This window comes from Gossypium hirsutum, chromosome D12, assembly GCF_007990345.1.
Source record: "Gossypium hirsutum isolate 1008001.06 chromosome D12, Gossypium_hirsutum_v2.1, whole genome shotgun sequence".
Classification (NCBI taxonomy): domain Eukaryota; kingdom Viridiplantae; phylum Streptophyta; class Magnoliopsida; order Malvales; family Malvaceae; genus Gossypium; species Gossypium hirsutum.
In genome coordinates this window covers 2,022,844-2,044,720 of record NC_053448.1, presented here as the reverse complement: position 1 = coordinate 2,044,720, position 21,877 = coordinate 2,022,844, and the positions used below count along the sequence as shown (strand labels likewise).

General features: G+C 33.7%; 1 protein-coding gene across 2 annotated transcripts; it reads right to left on the bottom strand.

The window, feature by feature from the left end:
• Positions 1–4,514: 4,514 nt before the first annotated feature.
• Positions 4,515–20,098, bottom strand: LOC107929048 (probable DNA helicase MCM9). 2 transcript variants are annotated; one of them, XM_016860390.2, is made up of 20 exons: positions 19,766–20,098; positions 19,555–19,657; positions 19,132–19,231; positions 18,902–19,040; positions 18,639–18,705; positions 18,301–18,475; positions 17,522–17,621; positions 16,999–17,096; positions 16,710–16,775; positions 16,487–16,579; positions 16,061–16,177; positions 15,212–15,284; positions 7,535–7,601; positions 6,567–6,648; positions 6,164–6,285; positions 5,985–6,052; positions 5,715–5,824; positions 5,582–5,629; positions 5,302–5,454; positions 4,515–5,045 (listed from the first exon to the last, which is right to left on the bottom strand). In XM_016860390.2, exons 1-20 carry the CDS (start codon positions 19,900–19,902, stop codon positions 4,960–4,962), a joined length of 2,004 nt encoding a protein of 667 aa, XP_016715879.2. In that variant the 5' UTR covers positions 19,903–20,098; the 3' UTR covers positions 4,515–4,959. The 2 variants fall into 2 exon arrangements, with proteins under 2 accessions (XP_016715879.2, XP_016715888.2); XM_016860399.2 differs by lacking the exon at positions 16,061–16,177.
• Between the last annotated feature and the right edge of the window lie 1,779 nt (positions 20,099–21,877).

Genomic DNA, 21,877 nt, shown 5'->3' with positions numbered 1-21,877 from the left:
GTTGTAGACTTATGGTGAATGGGGGGCTTGGGATAAGGCAGTTACAAGATCAGAATGAGCTTTTCCTTACGAAGTTGGGTTTTAATTTGATTCTAAACACGGAGGCGTTGTGGGTTCAAGTTCTAAGGAATAAATATAGTATTTTTGGATTGATACCAGAGAATATTAAACGTAAAAACTGCTTCTATTTATGGAGATCCTTAATTGGCATTTGGGAAAAGGTGAAGAAGGGCCTTATATGGATTGCTCGTGATGGGTGCTTGGTTAACTTCTGGAATGATGAATGGGTGAGGGAAGTAGGACCTCTAAAGTGACATTATATTGGCCATGGAATTTTAGACGAGACAATCTGGATATGTGATGTTGTTACGTGAGATGGTTCATAGAATGTGCAATGGTTGTTTTTCGTTCTTCCTCATGGTGTGGAGAAGCAAATTTTAGCATGTAAGGCACCTGAAAGGGATTCGGGGACTAATCATATTGATTGGCGTTAGATGTTAACAGGAAGGTTCTCGTTAGCATAATCATACAAGCATTTATTTTCTGCCAGTGTACAAAGACAAAACGTGGATTTCACATTAATCTGGAAGGTGAGAACACCACAAAGAGTTCGTGTTTTCTTATGGTTATTTTTTTAGGATAAGTTGCTAAAAAATGAGGAGCACACTCGACGTGGTATGTCTTAGGTTTCTTTTTGTGAGAAATGTGGTGATCTGGTCGAATCATCAATTCACGCTACTAGAGATTGTGGTTTTCCAAAAGCAGTGTGGAAATTAGTTGTTCCACGTTGGTGTTGGGGCCATTTCTTTTACTTGTCGAGAAACAAATGGGTTATGTGAAACATCAAGAATGAAGGTGGGATAATGGTTCCTAACGGTGAGTGGGCTACTTTTTTCTCAATTATATGTTGGTTTATTTAGAAGCATAGGAATGCTTTTATCTTTAGTGGTGCTAGTGGGAGCAACTCAAAACTTATTAGTTCAGCTTTGGCGTGGACTAAGTCCTTGGGGGTTAAAGGGGTTTTTAATCAATGGGCGTGTACGACAATGACATTTGGAAGATGGCAACCCCGGTGGCTGATTGGGTTAAAGTTAATGTTGATGGTTCAATGTCAATAAATAACCCAAAAGCATTTGTAGGAAGGGCAGTGAGAGGACCTAATGGAGGATGGTTGGTAGGATTTAAGATGGTATTAGGTGTGAATGGTATATTCTAGATTGAAGCCAGAGTGATTCTTAAACGACTGAAATTGGCTTGGGCTAAAGGATTCAAGTGTGTTGAGTTGGAAAGTGACAACGCAATGTTGATTGAAATTATTCATAATGGGTTGGCTACAATAAGTAGTGTTGCTGAAGCCATACAAATTCACAATTGGTGTTCCAAAAATTGGGAAGTCAAATTTTGATATATTTAGTGGAATTCCAATAAAGTTGCTAATTGCATAGCTAAGGCAGATGGAGGCGTAATTGAGCAGCTGGTTATCTTGGACGATCCTCCACAATATGTGAGATGCTGACTTGAAGAAGATATTAGATAATCGCTGGTGACTGATGATAATTTTCATTAGTATTGATGTTGGCTTAATATTCTAAGCTTACGTTCAACCAAAAAAAAACCTAAGACTCTTGTGATTTTCTCTATAAATAGGAATATGAGTTAAGTCACAAGTCTCATATTCATACTACCATAGTTTCTTATCTTACAAGTTTAATCATTTCATGACATTTTTACAAGCTTTAACGTTTAGTAACCTTAGTAAAATAGGATTTGGACTCTTGGGAATTCTATCCAAACACAACAAAGTGTAAATCGCATAATGAGTGCATTCCAACCAAACAAAACCAAGAAACCTCGTAAAAGGGTTCTCGATGGCCTGCACAAGATTTCCAAACCATGGGATAACGTATCATATCTTTGTCCCCAGTACAAACCTGTACTCAATCACGCAACTTATCGGCATATCATTCATATCTTAACCCTCTCACCAAGTTTATAAGGGCATATTATGCTCATTAATGGTTCATATCGTGTTATGAACATATGGTAAATCGCATATTCTCTCATATATTCAACTTTTTATATTCCATCCCAAGGAGATAATATAGTTTTATATAATCAAAATCTCCGATTCATATGTACATACATAAGCAAATTCCATGACCATTTTTCATATTTTCTCAATATGAATCATATCATAACATATTTGAATTCTACCATCAAGCCTTTACATACATACATACATACATACATACATACATACATACATACATACATACATACATACATACATATATCCAACTTACTAATTTCATTAAAATAATTCATATTTCATAGTTCTCATGTACCATAGTCATAATTAATAATTAGATACAACAACCAACCACTTAACAAGCTAAGTAAGGTAAATTCCAAGAAAACTTACCCTCAACAGCAACCAAATAGAATAAATCTCCTCATTTATTTTTTATTCCACAATTTTCTCCTTGCCTTTGCTAGGAGCTCCTTTCTCAACCTCTTTATCTTGATCACACAATAAATACACAATAAATACACACAAAAAATCTCAACATAAATGGTCATATTAATGACTCAACTACCAAATGAAAATAAAAGTGTAAAATAAAAATAATGAGATGATGGATACAGGATTTCTTTACCCTTTGTGACTCCTCTCTCTAAAATGAATTTCTCTTACTAATCAACAAGATCATAGGTTATGGGTGATGAAGATGATGAGTGGAATAAGCTTACATGAAGGTTCTTTACGGTGGGTTCCAAGAAAATTAAAGAAAGGTGATTAAAATTTGAGTGAAATGGAATAATATGGCAAAATAATGAAAAATAGAGTTATCTCTCTTGCTAATCGTGGTGACCGATCATACAAGGAAGAAATATAAAGTTATAAATTAATTTATGGTCTTAATATAAAGTTTAATGGTTCAAAGCTCATCTCATCACCACGCATACTTATAAATTATAATATTCTAACATATGCATAGATAAAATATCTAAAATACCCTTTATAGGATAGAATTACCATTTTACCCTTCACCTCAAAACCTCATTCGAATAAGTCTAAATTCTTTTAAAGAGAATTATTATACTAACTTGCACTCCATCAATGTGCCAATACTCTTACCTATTTCTAGTTGATCAAAATTCTTATGCCATGGTCTTTACAAAATCTCAAGAATAGTACCATATAGTAAATAGGAAAATTTTGGGATGCTATAGTAGTTATCGTTGTATTTTGATTTTGATGATCGAGAATATCTTTTATGAGATGAGACAAATTTATCCACACACATAATACCAATCATTGATACATGAAGAAAGGTTGAAGGTATTAACAATTCACATAAAAATATTGTGGCAAGAGCTAAGAAGAAGTCTACATTTTCCTTAATAGATGGGAACATGCATACATGCATACACACATACGTACGTTCTAAGGTGCCCATTCATCAAGTCAAATTTTTAGACTACATGTCACTTTTTAAAATTGTCTTAGTCAACATGATATTTAATCGGCATGGTTTACGAGTGGCAAACAATATACTTGTCTTTAATGGAATTGTTGTTGCTGATAATGTGGATATATGGTATGATCGTAATGGGATTGTGGGGGAATGCAAAATTAATTATTAAAGCGATGTGTACAACTTCTTTTCAAGTTAATTTACGTTACTGCATAATAGCCTAAGCATGAGTTTAAAGAAATTTTTAAGTAATTAACATAGGTTTTTTTTTGTTTATTATATTACTGAATTTTCATTTTATTTTTATAAGATTTGTCACATTTGTAAAAATAATAATTGAACTAAAATATTTTACTTGATAAGAAATATTCATCATAATTATAAATAAGGATTTTATTCTATCAAATGCTTCTAATAAATGAATTTATATAATAACAAATAAAAAATTAAATTTTATATTGAATTATTTTATATGTAAATTGTTATATTTTCATTAACCAAAACAAGTAAAAAGGAAAAAAAATATTAATTTAATTTTAAATATTTATATAACTAACTTTATATTTCATATATATGATTTATAAATTATATAATATATTTATATAATATATATGAAGTATTACAATCAATTTATTAATTATTAAAAAATAAAAAAATAGAAAGTGAATAGTGAATCGTTTAATTTACAATATATTAATTTTATTAGAATTTTTTAATTAGCACTATATTTTTAATTATTAAAATAATAGTTATATGCTATTTATATTTATTAATTATTTTTTTGAGTAATGATGCTTTGTTTAATTTCATGAAATAAAACAATATTGTACATTAAACAAATAAAAAATATTTTAACTATGATTTGAATTTTTTTATAGTAATATTTGAATTATTAAATCAGTTAAATATATTTTAATGAATATTACTATACAGTATTTATAATAATTAAAATATATTATTTAAAAATTATTAAAAATTAAACAAATGAAATCATGTGCAAGGTACTCAGAAACTAGTAAAGGAAGAAAGCCCAAGTTGACCAGCAGAAAAAAATATATAAGAAAAGAAGTCTAAAGGATGCCATAGGCCATAATCCTGTATGAAAATAAACAGTAAACAGAGTTTTTTAACCAATGGATGCATCACTTGAACCTTGTATACCATCGTATCATCTGGTACTAGGGTTTTGAAAGAAGTCTTTGTCCAAAAGACGCCAGCAGTGTCCTATAAATACAAACAAAATTCATCCACATTTACAGTCATATAATCCTTGTATACCATCATATCATCAACTGGAACTAGGGTTTTGAAAGAAGTCTTTGGTCCAAAAGTTCTGTCCCGAACTTTCATAGCACCTACTTCAGGCTAGCATTTCAATAACCTAGCAAAAAGCAAATTGGTAAATTTTCTAAAACGTTATGGTTGTCAACTGCAATCCCAAAAGCAACCAGGATGCTTCCATGTTCTTGCAAATTTTGCATCAGTTGAAACCTTCCAAGCCGTTTGATTCCAGGGACTCATCGATCAAACTTAACTTTTCAAGAATTAATTTTTCTTGCTTTGCATCTATGCATTGAAGTTAAGAATTCAAAAATTCTCCCTAGCAAATGAATGAAACATTGATCATCCTTGCAGAAACATTGAAATAACAAAATGATGACTTTGGTTAGAATTCCAAATTGCCAAGTGCTAATTAACACTTCAATTTTAGAGTATCGGTGATAAATGCATAGTAAAGTAGCTGAACTTTGGGAAATATGGATGCACGTCATATATTCATCATGAATGATTTAAAAGGTAAGCGTAGTGCCGGTAAGGATACATTCCTCATCTGGGTTCTCGGTGAAATTGGAGTGCAGGGCATTCCCTATGCTGTCTATAATTGCGGAGATAGTCATGGATGATTCAATGCATAAAATGGCAGCAATGGCATCTAATCTAGTGACCTCATTTCTGAACATAAGCCTTGCGTGAGCTGCAACATTGAGAGCATCAAAACCATTATTGACAGTTAGATAGATCTACAACATTGTGAACAACAAACTCCAATTGAGAGAGCATCGGCAGGTAAGGATGTTTAATCAACACATTCTCCAACATACCTTGAGCCAGGCGTATCAAGCTTTCAAGCATGCGCACCGTTGTTCTTGCTGCATTGCCCATTATGGCACGATGAAGGTGAATAGCATCAATGGCAATTTTGATCTAGTAGAAAGGATTTTTTAAAGGACGAACCTGCATTATGTGTGGCCGATCTCCTTTGGAGTTGATAATAGCTTGAGATAACCTTTTCAGCCTCTTTTGTAAGCACTGGTTTAAAGTGATTTTTTACATAGCCAATATACCTGCAAGACATCTAAATAAGCTACAAACTGAAATGATCCAAGGTGATACATAAGATTGTTGAGTACTTGGGGTCGAGCATAAGAGGGTTGCTAATAGAAGATGTTGCACATAAGTTCTACAGAGTGACCCAATAGTTCCATGTAACGAGGAAAGGTTTACCTCCGGAGGATAGAAAGTGACCAGATATTTGCTAGATCTTCATCCTGCTTGCCATTTCCATATTCTCCCTGAAATTAAAATAAAATAGGGACATCAATATTTGAATCCCTAATTATTTTTTACAATCAGAGATTTATTCAAATGCTCCTATAAGATTTACAACTTTAAGAAAAAATTACCTCACCCAGAATGTGTGATGATACAACTGCATCCCATTCAGGGTTCTTTGTATCCAAGAGCACAAGGACAATATCAAATCTACTTAGTAAGGGACCAGAGAGTGCCGTATTGACAGAGAGAGCTTGATTTGGTTAAGAACAATACAGGACAAACATAAATTCTAGTAATATTCAGGGTAGATGGAGCAAAACCAAAGGAAAAGAGGCTTGGGACAAACAACCGTTGAGAAAGCAAAGTCAAAAACAGCAAGTGCAATTATATTCTGCATTTACCTACAATGCCACGGAAAGTAAGGTGGAAAACTACTTGTAATTTATATTTATTGGAAACAATAACTAGCACAATTAGGCAACTTAATTTTCAAAGTTCAATCCACAGAAGTTCCCTTAATTGAAAAGATACGTTGATCAGGATCATAGTGTCCTTTGGGATTTGTTGCACCGAAGACAATTGTCCTGGTACTAAGAGTAGTAACAAGGCCAGCCTGAAAAATAAGAAAGATGCCAAAACAAGTGTAATAGTCGTGCTTACACCAACAAGCAAGTGGAGCATCATATAAATAAATTAAAAATAAATAAAGAACTAAAGATGGATGCCAGACAACTATATTTAAACAATCATGGAAATCAACAACATATGGTAACATTAAGGAGGGAGTGATCTCCACCATGAACTTCACAAAATGCAACTCCCAACTTTCTCAAAGTACTCTAAATGAAACCCCAATAATGTGGGACACAAGATTTAGGCAAGGATTAATATTGCACAAGCTGAATAAACTTATTAATCTCTTCTGATAGCCTCCAAACTAAACTTGTCTTACATGGAAATATACAATATAATGCAACAAAATAGGCTATCCTAGATGTTGTGTAAGGGGTAAAAGAAAATAAAACATGCCAAGATTTGAGTGAATTTGCCGGGACAGTGTCGGCACGTCAAGCTGGATATCAACATAGTAACGTAGAGGGTAAGAATCTTCCCCAGCACTTTGTTTTAAAGTTTAAAATGAATATTAAAATTAATCTATGGTTGAAATTCGATGGCCTTAAATTTGTAAGAAGAAAAATTAAAAATTAATTTAAACAGAAAATCATTTGGAAAAATGTTGACCATAGATTTATTTGGAAGTACATACATCATCCTAGGACAAAGTGATAAACATCTTCACTACTTTTTAAGTAGAAGAGAAGATCCTTCCCCGCCGTAGAATATCCTCTAGCCTTTCCTACCTAAAATAAATAAGGAATCCAATAACTCTAGGATTGATTATTACAGAGAGCAAAGGTGTCTAGAAAAAACATGTTAATCAAAACAACAATTTGCATGGATTCAAACAAAAGTTATAGTCATGTGGCAAAATACTCTACCTTTGCAACACTTATAGTCTGCTGCTCCATTGCTTCATGAATGGTTGCCCTGTCATGTTCTCTCATACTACATATCCCACAGCCCCACCCCCAAAACAGGAAGAAATACAATCAAACAAAAAATAAATAAAAACAAGAAGCTATACATATAGATCACTTAAAATTTTAGGTTGTTTCTATGGCAATAAAATGTTTATGTATCATAATCGCTGAAAAAAAGGTTAATATGCATCATAGAAATGCTGTCAAAAGGTTCATATGCCTGTGTAAGTTTCTTCTGTGCTGCTTTTATACTAATGTTATCCTCTGGGACTTGAAAATCTAGGCATGTTGCTTAAGTTTGAATCTTTCTTTTGATCCTTGTTAAGTGGTGGCATCTCACATCCGTTAAGTAACTTCAAGTATTGTGTTTCCTGTGGTCTTATATTAAAGTTAGGCCCCTAAACTATTACCAGATAGTTTTATGAAGGATGCTTAACATGATGTCAGAGTTCAAGGTTTGTTATGTTGTTCTTCTAGCTCAACCTATGCGAGGTTGTCCATATTTAGGCTCCGTGAGCTACACGTGAAGGCATTATCCCACATCTTTTTAAGTATTAGGTTTCGTGTGGCTGTATTTTAAAGTTGAATCCCTCCACCTACTGCCAATTGGTTTTTGGTTGCATGATTAACAATCCTTCTTGACCTTCGGTTCCTTGTATATCTTAGTCTTCAACAATTATTAGGTTATAGTATTATCTTCTTTTAATATTAATTATTAAGCTATTTTGCCTCTAAAAGAAAATAGTTGCCTCCTGAAAGTGCAGGTTCTCGAAGCACAAAAGACTGAAACTTCAAAGGCAGCATCAGATCTTATAAATATTTGTTGCCACCATATGTCGATAATAATACAGTTGTGATGGCTTGTGAAATGTACAAGATGAAAAAAAACTGTTTTGTGTCTATTATCGTGGTTATCGAAAATTGAGAACAGAAAATATACGAGAATAGAATGGAGAGAAAATTATTTTATCTCTTGAGTTAATGAGTTTATATACAGGTCTATACAGTCCAAATAAGAAAAGAACAATAAAAATAAATTAAAACCCTAAATTCAACCCTACGAATCTGTAACACTCCCCCTCAAGCTGGAGCATAGATATTGATCACGCCCAGCTTGTTACATAAATAGTCAACTCGATTCCCATTAATGCCTTAGTGAACAGATTAGTAAGTTGTTTTCTTGTCTTCACATAATCCATGGAAATTGACTTGTCCAAAATTTTCTCTCAAATAAAGTGAAAATCAACCTCAATGTGTTTGGTTCTTCCTAGAGGTGCTCATGGGCCGGGCCGGGCCAGGTTCGGGCGGGCCCATAAAAAATTTTGACCCGGGCCCTGCCCGGCCCGAAATATGGGCATGAAATTTTGCTCAGGCCCGGCCCGGGAAAATCATAAGCCCAGGCCCGGCCCGGCCCGACCCATTTTTTTAATAAATACCAAAAATTTATTTTAAAAATATTTTAAAATTAAAAAAATATATTTTAAAATTAAAAAATAATAAAAAAGTATTTTAAAAATATTTTAAAATTAAAAAAATTTAAAAAATAAATATATTTATTATATCGGGCCGGGCCCGAGCCAAAAAAATGGTGCCCGAGGCCCGGCCCGTTTTCTAAACGGGCCTCGTTTTTTTGCCCAATCCCATATTTCGGGCCTATATTTTTACCCAAACTCTCCCATATTTCGAGCGGGCCGTCGGGCCGGACCGGGCCGCCCGACCCATGAGCACCTCTAGTTCTTCCATGGTAAACTGGATTTGAAGTGATATGAAGAGCTACTTGATTATCGTAGAAGAACTTTGCTGGTGACAAATGCTCCAACCCAATTTTAGTTAATAGATGTTGTATCCACATGATTTCATACATGGGTTGTGTCATAGCTCTATATTCTAACTCTACACTAGATCGAGATACAACTTTCTAGTTCTTACTCCTCCATGATAGTAAGTTTTCAACAACAAAAAAACAGCACCCAGTAGTAGATCTTTTATCTATCTTAGATTTAGCCCAGTCAACTTCCACAAAACACTCAATACGAGTATGCCCATGATTATTTTATAGTATGCCACACCCAAGAACTCCTTTCAAGTAACATAAGATTTGCTCTAACACTGTCCAATGTTTGACTGTGGGTGCAGACATAAACTGACTAACAATATTCATAGAGAACACAATATCTGGACGAGTTACAATAAGGTAATATCATTTCCCAACTAGCCTCTTGTATCTCTCAGGATCATCAAAAGGATCATTGTAATGACCCGATTTTCAGTGGTATCAAAAAATGTAGTTTCGAGATCTCGTTTTTGTAAGTCGAGTTCGTAAATATTAAATAGGAATATTTACGAAGTTAATGTATAGATGAATTAAAATTTGAATAAATAATTTAGCTGAAATTATGATTAATTAAGGACAGGGACTAAATTGTAAAGTTCAATCGCCATATATTTTTAATTAGGAAATGACTTTGGAACTTAAATTGCAATTATCCAAAGGGTCAAAATGGTTAATAAACCATTATCAAACACATGTTGGTGGATGATATTGATGATTGTTAATTAACTTAAGAAATTAAAGGTTAATTAGATTAAAACATGATTAATTAAATAATAAACTAAGTATAAATAGTATTTGGGTGAAAAGAAAGATGAAATTATCATCTTCTCCACCCGTCCAAAAGAGAAAAAATAAGGAAACACCATTTTTAAAGCTTGAAGTATTTGGCCCGATTTCAAGTAAGTCCCTAACCTTTTTTTTTATGAAAATTGAATTATGAGAGCTTGATTTAACTAGCCCATGAACCAATTTGTGAAACTGTTAAAGTTTTAAAAAATTGTCATTATTGAGAATTGAATGAAATTGATGTAAAATTGTTAAAAATAAAACTTAGTATATGAAAAAAGAATAAATTATAAAGTTTAATTGTTAATTTCGTACATTAAGGAGCAAATTGAATAAAACGCAAAACTATTATAAAATGTTAGTAGGGATAGAAAATAGAATGTCTTTAATGAGCCATGGTGAAATCGAATTCTAATCCGAAACCCTAAATTGAAAGTTATGCTTATCTTGGTTTTAAGGACTAAATTAAATAAATTGCAAAATCTGTATAATTTGGTATTTGATTTTGAATTGGCTGGGAATTGATTGTATGATATATTTTGTGATTATTTGCAACTAACGACAATACCAAACTGTCGAGAGGGAAAAAAAAGCAAAAGTCATCAACAAATGGTGCACGAAATCTCGATTTGTACTTTTATAATTCGAATAGAAATATTTAATTATATATGCATACTTATTGATTGATGAGTCATTGAGGTGAGTATTGTGATAATATGAAATGTTTCAATTGAATTTGATATGGAACATCAATATAGGGGCATCCAAACCCACTGTTTTCGACTCAACAAAGTTTGCATTGTTCATTTTATTTTGGTCTTGTGGCATGTACCTAAAGACACTTTGCTAAATGTTTCAGATGGTTAAATTGTACATGTTATGATCTTATGCAAATGTTTAGAAATTGTGATTGAACATGTTCATATGGTTGATTTGAAGTCTTAAGGTTAATGGTTATGCATTTGTTAGAATTTTTTGTTGGTTTTTAGAGTATAAATGATTGAAGTTAGAATTGGTAGTGAATATTTTTGGAGACTATCATTTTGGTATACTTTGACTTGATATCATTTAGTAAGCTGATGTTTTGGTTGTATGGGAATAGGTACATGTGATTTTAAGTTATTTAAACTTGAAACAAGTTGATTTTGAAGTTACAGATTGTCATGTCGTGATGACAAACCCCTGATGTCGGGACAAGAAACAACTTAGGGTTCACGTTGCAATGAAGTCTCAAGGTCACGATGAACCCTAGTCAAAGGGTCACGTCGCAACGAGGGAATCCCCGAAATCACAACGTCAACTCAAAATTTTGTAATCTTTACAATTTGATCCATATCAACCCCGAGTTAGCAGAAAAGCTTTATTAAGCTCGTGCAAGACCCAAAAATGATTATGTATTGATTAATACGCATGATTTACTTACATTTAAATATATAATGACATTGGATTATATATTATTAATTGTAGTTGTTTCGACAATGAATGTGACACCCTGCAACTCAGACTCAACGATCGAGTCAGATATCAGGGTGTTACAATCATTGTCTTCTTTTACAAGATGCACATTAGGAACCATTAGAGCACTACAAGGTTTAGCTACCAATTTCCAATTTTTGCAAGTAGATCAAGAACATACTTTCTTTGAGACAGAAAATTTCTCTTTTTACCTGTTACTTCTACCCCAACAAGTACTTCAATTGACCCAAGTCTTTTATATGAAATATGGTATGCAAGAAAGACTTAAGATCAGAAATACCTACATGATCATTTCCTGTAATAACGATATCATCAACGTATATTACGAGAAGAATAACACCAACCTCAAATCATTTGTAAAGCATCAAATGATAACAACTGCTTTTCTGTAGTTCAAATTGTTAAACCGTCTCACTAAACTTTCTGAACTAAGCATGAGGACTTTGCTTCAATCCATAAAGGGATTTCTTCAAATGATATACCTTTTTAGACCCCCCCTGAGCAACAAACCCAAGTGGTTGCTCCATGTAAACTTCTTGGAAATCACCATGAAGAAAGGCGTTCTTAATATTTAATTGGTGTAAAGACCAATTATAAAATGAAACTAGCGAAATGAATAGACGAATAGAGATGAAATTGACCATGGGAGAAAGTTTCTGAATTATCCACCTCATAAGTCTGAGCATAACTTTTTGCAACTAATCTCGCTTTAAGTTTAGCCACTAAACCATTTGGATTAACCTTGACAATGAACACCCATTTGCAACCAACAACCCTTTTTCCATCAAGTAAATCCACTAAGTTCCAAGTACCATTCTCGTTTAATGCATGTATTTCCTCTAACATCGCATCACGCCAACCAGGATGACTCAAAGTTTCTTGAACTTAGGAAGGAGACAAATTGTTATATGAAACAAAACTAGAAACAAGATAAGTACAATGACATTTACTTTTACATAAAGCAATGGAAAGATCAAGGTCACTTGAATCAAAAGACAAAAACATTGATAAAAGGATTAGATCTAATGATGAAGATACAAGTATAGAACATGTATCATGAGTCTCTTTATGTCTAGAATAAACTTGAGTAATTGGTGGCTCTGTTGGAGCAATTGTCAAAGAATCAGAATCCTCTGGTTGACTAAGGACAGTGCAAATTAACCAATCCTCTTCCTCCCCTTATTTCGAAAGATTCGAGGGCATTTATTTTGAAAAGAATGACACTTGTTCTGAGAATGCAACATCGATGGACACCAAATATCTGTTGAGATCTGGACTATAACAATTGTACCTTTTTTTAAAGGCATGAGTACCCCAAAAACACATTTTGAGGATTTTGGATCCAACTTAGTGACATAAGGTTGAACATCTCAAAAAAAACAGGTACTCTCAAAAATTCTTGGTTCCACTAGAAATAATGGTTTAAATAGAAATAAAACATTGTACGGGTTATCACCATCAAGTACGAAAAAAGGCATGCAATTGATCAAAAAGTAAGCTGTCGAAACAACATCAACCCAAAATTCTTTAAGAACTTTCATTTAAAATAAAAGAGCTGACTGTCTCAAAAAGATGTATGTTCTTTCATTTAGCAACCCCATTCTAAGATGGCATGTCAACACAAGAGGATTGATGAAGAATCCCATTTTGAGTCATGAAACCCTCACAAAAGTCGAAAAAATATTTTTTAGCATTATCATTGCACAGAATCTGAACAGGAACCCCAAACTGAGTTCTTATCTCGACATAAAGCATGAAAACGAAAAAACACCTTTGACCGATTTTTCAAAAAATATATCCATGTCATTCGAGCATAATTATCCACAAACATAACAAAACATTGAAATTCAGGTTTGGATACTATCGAACTAGGTCCCCAAACATCCAAGTGTACTAACTCAGAAGCGGAACTAACTCGTTTGTTAGATCTCAATCTCAAATGGCTCTGTCAATGCTTCGCAAAGTGACATGTTTCACATTCCAACGAAGGTAGGTCTTGAAATTGTGGACATAACTTTTTCAACAAAGAAAGAGAATGATGTCCCAATCGACAATGTGCTTCAATCAAAGAAAGAACAATAGGACAAGCCATGAATCAAGGAACCCATGAGTTGAAAATATAAAGACCGTCAGATACATTATTTTTACCAATAGTGCACTTCCTCACAAGATCCTATAAAACACAATGATCGGGAAAAAACAAGATAGTGCAATTTAGGTCACAAATAAGTTTACTGACAGATATTAAATTAAAGGCGAAGTTAGATAAATTTAATATTGATGATAAAGTGATAGACGAAATTAGGTTAATACTTCCAGAACCAACGTTATAGATGGATCCATCACCAATAGTAACAGGAGGTGAATTTTGTGACGGAAAGATAGAAAAAAAGGATGGGATTAGCTTTCATATGATCTGTAACCCCTAAATCGATGACCCCTTTAGATAAAGAGAAAATAAAACATGCATTAAATTTACCTAAATCCGCAAATGAAGCAAAGAAGTTATGACAAAAGATAGTGAAACCCGCAAAACAAAAGACTACAAATAGCCCAAAAACAATACTTGTGAATATCACCCAAATAGTACCCATGAACAATACCCAAACAGTTTTGAACAGTACCCTGTGAACAATACCAAAACAATGACAAGAAATCCAAAACACCCTCGAACCACCTCCGACCAATAACCTGACCACTAGGCTTTGGTCCGAACCCTAAGTTGACGTCGAAGTCAAAAGACGATGATCAAACACCACTGCACGTGCCCCCACACGTTGACGCGTGAAAGAAGAATCTTAACACTCTAGAGGCACGTGACGCTCACGCGCAACCTTGCTGGATGCCAAAAACTGCAATTCGGTCGTAGATCTAGTGGCGCACCTCTCTATGCCAATGGTGTACCCAAACGAGTACTTAGAAAAACTCACCCAAAAAATACCCTAATGGTTCGCATTCAAAAACAACAAACACAAACCCACTAAATCAAGCCAAGAGGCTCTAATGCCATGTTATCATGTTTATCGAAATCGAAAAAAAGAAAACATACGAGAACAAAACGGAGAGAAATTTCCTTGTATTCCATCTCTTGAGTTAGTTTGTTTATATACAAGTCTATATAGTCTAAAGAAAGAAACAAAAATAAAAATAAATTAAAACCCTAAAATCAACCCTAAGAATCTATAATAATGTCCTAGTAAAGTTCTTAGGAACACCACCCAAAGGATAGCAGGAATGGGCCATCCATGATCCAACCACGTGGATAAACATTTCGAGAAAGGAAAAAAAACAAAACTTAATCTCTGGCCTGCCAATGGTCTCTTGCATTTGACTACTCACAAGGATCATGCTTGTTCTTACAACCATCTCAAATCTAAATTTCAAGGCTTCAAGCCATTTCTTTTATCAAACACTACATTTCAAAAGAAAGTTCTTAGGAACCCCAACTTTCTATGGACAAGTAGGGTTTCAAATAGTGATTAATTCTTGATCAAATTCCTAAGGAAAAAAAAGTCATGGTGATGTTTCAGAGGTAATACCTATCAAATTCATCAATGCAACAAAGGCCTCCATCAGCTAAAACAAGGGCCCCGGCTTCTAGCATCCACTCCCCTAGTAATATATAGATATGATTAGCCCTCTAACTAGAAACTTCTATAAATTTTTCAAAAGACAAGCAAAATCCATCAGTGTCAAGTCCTTGTCTTTCAATAAACAGAAAAAGACAATCCTATGGCAATACCAGCTCTACCATGCAAAACTTTCAATTAAACGACCACCACAATTAGACAATCACATAGAACCCTTTCAAAAGAACAAAGTGAGTTTGTGAATTCTAGAAATTGTTTCAGTTAGCTTAGGTGCAACAATGTTTGCACTCTATTCCATCTGCATTTCATGCCCATATCAACCTTAACAATTAATTGAATTAACCCAAGAACGACCAAGAATCATCTAATCAAGTTGTGGAACTTTTCACACAACCTTTAGGTGACTTGTGGCAAGTTCATCACTCTAAATATCTAAACCATGTATTTACCTTAATTTTAATTTCTAAACCTTACGGTCAAAGTTGCTGTTTTCTACTTATGAAAATCTAAACCATGTATTTATCTTAATTTTATTCTCTTGAATTACTTGAACAATCAAAGGGAAAAGCACTGTATCCATGTCCGAACCTTTGCCAGTTTTCATGCTCTCTACTCCAGAAATATCATCCTGAGCTAGTACGCAATATACTTCACCAGTTGTGGAATCCAATTCATTATTATTTTCTTCAAGTTCACAAAATTAATTAAATGACAGAATCACATGGACTATATTATTTATTATATTAATGACTGTCTAAAAGGAAATCTAAAATTCCAATAAAGGTGAGATGAAATTACCACCATCCTTAACTGCAGTAACAGTCAGTCCAGCACTAGTGCTTCCCAGGCCAGTAGTAATGACAGATCGGTTGCTTAATTTAGCAGCAAATTTCAAGAACTGAGACTTTCCAGTACCTGTAAAAACTTTTCTTGTACTTTTTCCATGACATTGATTCTAGTATTCTAACAATTCATAGATTTCATGTACATTCTATATCTTTGTAAATCATAGAGAATTTGTGCACACTTACAGGCATGATTCAGTCCCTACATGCATTTTATAAGACATGATGTGGATGAACTATATTTTTCATAATCACAAGAAAAGACCTTGTTCAATTGCTTTTAAGGAATATGCTAAAAGAAAGAAGTTACAAATTCAAGCATAAAATTGTAGATCAATTAAAAGTTTTGAATATTCAAGAAAGAACCCTATAACTTTACCTGGGTCACCAACCAGAAGCAAGTGAGACTCTCCTCGAATCTTTGTCCCAGAAGCATCAACATGTTGAACACCTCCAATCAGTGTGAGAGCAACTGAGATCAAGTAAAACTTCAGTGTGTTATGGCCAAAAAAAAAACTTCAGAGTGTTTGTCAACAAAACTTCCATATATGCCTACACTTGCATGAATCTGTTCCAAGAGAACATATGGGGTGAGAGAATACCTGCAAGTTTCACAGTGAAGAGTCCAAAAACTTGTGGGCAAATTCCTTGTAGAATAGTATTTCTTCCTGGGTTGACATTAAGCTACTTTTAATTATGCAGCAAAAATTATAAAAATCCGTCATAAACAATGGGAGACACTTCAAATAAATGTATAATCATAGGAAAACATTGAAACATGCCCCATAAAGGGAAAAAAAAAAAAGGTAATGAACTGCTATATATTCACAAAGACAAATTTCATTACTACACGTGAAATTTCTAGAGGATAAATGCATGACCAGCTATTACCTTTCAATGGGGTGTCTCTGAAGTCTAACCAGAATTGCTTGAATTTCATAGCAACATCATCCGGGATATCAATCTCTAATTTCATCTCATTAGTTTTCCTAAGATAAGAGAAATAATTTAAGAGCAAAACAAGCAATTGTAGTTATTGTAATTTCTGCTAAAAGTAATTTAGAATAACTAATTGTATTCACTAGAATAAGAAATTAGTTCGCAGAGACATGGAAAAAATTTTGGGACAAAAATCTGTTATTGAAGAGCTCATGAACCCAAATTAATGATGATTTACAAACAAATTAAATATGGTTGAAAAAGTCAGAAATACGTAACAGGTTAACATTTACCCTGATGTTATAAATACATTTCATAGTTTCATCTTTTATTTTACTCACAGATAATATAGGAAGGATTGAGACTTAGAGAACAATCAGTTGACTTGCCTTTTTTAAGCCTTAAGAATTTTAGATCATCTTAACAATGAGCAGCATTAGAGAAAAGTGACAAAATCAAGGGTGATTCTTGTTACCTCACATGGTTGGCAATTAATATGGGATCAAGATCGCATCGTACATCTTTTAAATCAGGAGACCACTTAGCAGTCAAGATCCCTGTAATGATTACATCATCTGAAAAAGCAAGAGTATATAACTCTGAGAAATTAGATGGTTAAGTAAACCAAATGAAAGTGTAAAGTAAACTAAAGAAACAAGCAGCATGTATCTAAAAGACTAAAATAGATGCTCAGCATTTATATCCAGATACTATCATGAAATGTAAGGCATATTCAAGATATAGGAGGTGCAAATATAAGATATAATATGGTGGTTGTACCCTTGAAGGGGCAGGGACAAACAGTCTCAAAAACTTTTTCATGAGTGATACGTAATTTCCCAGAATCCTATAGGGTAAGTTTGATAGAGGGCAATCATAAGCCATTAGAGTCAGCAGAGGTTAATGTCTAATTCATTTTTTATCACAGCAGGTAATCTCCGAATTCAGTAACCTAAAGATATGAGCACTTGTGTCATTACAGATTTGAGAATTCTGAAACCATTTTTAGGTACATTTACATCTACAGATGATATAGTGGAAATAAGTTTTTTTCCTAGAATCAAAAATAAAAAGCACAAAGCAACTAAGCAACTAAGCAGGTTGATTTAACTCGCAAGCCTCATAATTAGTTTCTTTTCCAAAACGCATCATTGCAAAGCACAAGAAGAAAGTTCCCAACATGGACAAAATCAAACAAAGGTAATATTCAGAAAAATGTCGAGAAAAATGAAAACCCTGGTTTGCCTGTGGTACCTCCAGCTTTAACAATGTCAACAAGATCATCTTGAAGAATGACTAGAATTAAACGGGGGATTACACCAACACCCAAAACCTGTGTGCTTTCTTGAAGTTTTATTTCCTGGTAATCATGACAGACTGTGGTATTTTCTACACAGAGGAATTTAGTGCCTTCGCAAGGATTGGACCTCTGTTATAAACAAGTAATCTGTTACCAAAATCTGAAGTCCAATCACATCAACATATATAGAAGGCAAAATACTTTCAAAACTACATTTTAAGCTAAAAAAAGAACAAAATGAATAAAACCCATGCAGCACAAGTTAAAGGAAGTTTAAGGCATAATAATAAACCTGAGAGGGGCAGATTGACGGAAGTGTTATTGAGTTTCTTGTTTCAAGTTCAGGATAAAGTGGAAACCTGCAAACATTTTCAACAGTCAGCTTATGCCTTGGAAAATCATTGGGCGGCCAATAGTATTTCTAACTATCATTCTATAATCTGCACCAGGCAATGTAGGCCACAAGGAAAGACAAGAGGGCCAAAATTTTCACATTACAAGTATACTCTAGAGTAAATAAATGTATATAGAGTATGAACTAGAAACAACAATTACATGTGCTTGCATTTCTTGCACTGATATGTCCTCTGCCCCTCATACATCTTCACCGCTCCAGATCGAATTACAGTCCCTTTGAGAGTAAGAAGAATTCCCCGATGTTTCACCCTCACACGCCCAATAGTCGGAAAAGTCTCTGTTCCATTCCGTGAATGTAACCTTCATATTAATAAAACAAATATGTATATATGTGCATATAGGAGCCGAGAACATGAGTAGAAACCAACCAGGAAATTCAAGAGGAGAACCACAGACATTGAAACGAACATGAATGAATTTCTTTTCAACTCCCTTCTCATGCGATACCATGTCTTTCAGTACTCTTTTCTGCACATAATCACATCAAAGGCATCCATGGATTATAGCTGCACTACTGATGCGAATAAAAATCCAAAAAGATAGAATATTTGACCATAACAACATCAAAATCCTTATATCTAGATATTTTCCAGTTCATGGTCCAAAGACTACATAAGTTGATTCACATTTCATACCCACTTGAACTTAATGAATATAGGAAGGCTAAAATGGGCAATCATGTGAATTAACAAAAACCCATATCTATTTTCGTCCTTAATTCAGGAAAGCTATCTACTAAGGAGCATAAAAAGTAATACTTTGGGATATATGTTTGAGTTAGATGAGATTACATGAGCCAAAATGGCGGCTTGGTCAAAGAATCTCAAATAGTCAGTTGGGTTGGCGAAGACGAGGCGGGCTAGAGGAGGATCAGCATCCATCAGCTCGGCATAACTATACAGGAAAAAGCGAAATAAAGAGAGGATGAAAATGAGAGAAAAAGAAAAGACACCTAAAAGTTTAGGGGGAAAAACGAGATAAACAAAGGGAGAGAGAAAGTACTCGACGAAAAGAGGATAGTGAAGTTTAGGGTCAGGGGAGAGAATGATAGAGCGGAGCTGATCGGAGTGGGAATGTAGCAGATATTCCACCGCCGAATGCAGTCGCATAGGCACCTCCTCTTCATTACAGGAATCCATGGCCCTCTCTCAATAATGACTGCGGAGACAGAAAAGGTAGAGGATATGCGATGGCGGGAAAACGGCTATAAATACATTAGATGGAGAAGAAACGCCATGGGCTGGGCAGCTTTCTTTTGAGGTAGTAGAAGAAATACAAAACCCAACATAACCAAAACCTGAGGCCATCATATAAAAAGTAAGGCAGCATATATGAACCCTTTTTAAGTTTTGGAATACTTGTTTAGGTTGAAATTCACTAATTCATTCAACATTTTTTCCATACTTTAATAAATATTTCAAAACTTGATTCAATGGTTGAATCTTCGATTGTGATGTCAGTTTTTCTTTTTAATTTATCTTTACTTGATTAATTCTATTATATTTTCTTAGGTAAACTATAAAAATAGTCATTTGTGTTTGCCTCAGATTACGTTTTAGTCACTTATGTTTGAAAAGTTACGTTTTGGTCACTTACGTTATCATTTTGTTACGAAGTGCTCACTCTACCGTTAAGCTCCGTTACCACTCTAACGGCGGTTCTACGTAATAGTCCAAATGGGTTTTAAATGCCAACTTGGATGTTCTTTGTGACAGTTCAAATTAAATTTATTTAACTAAAAACTTATTTTCATCCTAGCAACTGGATATCTAAATTGACATTTAAAACTTATTTGGACTGCCACGTAGGACTGTCGTTAGAGAGGTAACGGAATTTAACGGTTGAGTGATCACTTCGTAACAAAACAATAACGTAAGTGAGTAAAACGTAACATTTTAAACATAAGTAACTAAAATATAATATGAGGTAAATAAAAATGATTGTTTTTTTTAAATTTGATTTACAATCTTATCTATTTGATTTCAGCGATATTATTAAAGATAATTTGATAAGGAAAAAACGAATGGGTGAAAATACTACAAAATCTAAAAATTTTTATAAAGCATGGTTGAGAAAATATTTGAAGTTTTTTACAATAATGAATATCTTCATAGCTAATCATCAATAAAATAAAATATTTATTTTAATTTTTATTAAATTACCTAGTTTGCTAAGCATTATAAAAATAATTATCTTTTGTACTAAATTTAAGTAGTTTTATAATTTAATTAATTTTTTAAAAAATAATAATTTTAATTTTTTTAGAACTAATATTTATTTCAACCTTTATTATAAAAAACTACAAAATGATAAATTTTAATTAATATACGTAATTAACATGTGCAACGCATGAGATAAAAAACTAGTGATTGCACTAGTATGGCCATTGGTTGCAACGGTTTTGATTAAATAAATTATTAAAAATTTATAATAATAAAATAAAAAAATGGCTCAGTTGATTTATACTAGTTCGTGGGTCAATCGGTCTAATGTCTTTCTTCGAATTAATACTCAGTCAATTCCCGATCCAGTCTAATTCAAACAACCATAACTCTATATATCTATACAATTCATACATTTGGAATCCAGTCCTCTACTTTTATTTTAAAAATTTAGTCCCTCTACTTTTTTTAATTTAAAAATTGTTTCCATATTATATATAACTATGTAAAATTTTGATTGAAAAGTTAGTATATTAACTATTTGAACTAATTAATTATATTATAAAAATATAAAAACCAAATTATATTAGAATCTTATTACATATCAATAACCAGAGATTCGAATCCTAGAAAAGATCTGAACCTTCGACCCATGACTCGACCACGAGAGGACAACAAGGCGAACCAGATCGCAGGGCAAGGCTACAAACCCAGCTCACAGGAACCTTGCGCGAGCTTATAGGACAGGATCATAGGTACAACTCACAGAACCAGCTCGCAAAATAAGATTACAGACCCAACTCCAGGGGACCTAGGGAAGGTTGCAGTCTCGTTTCGCATGTACCCAAGGAACTCACAGGAAGTGCCACGTGCTCCACAGACCACCCAGACACGTGTTCAGTAGGTACGGAGCTTGCCCAGAACGTCAGTCTCAAGGGCAGAAAGGACCGTG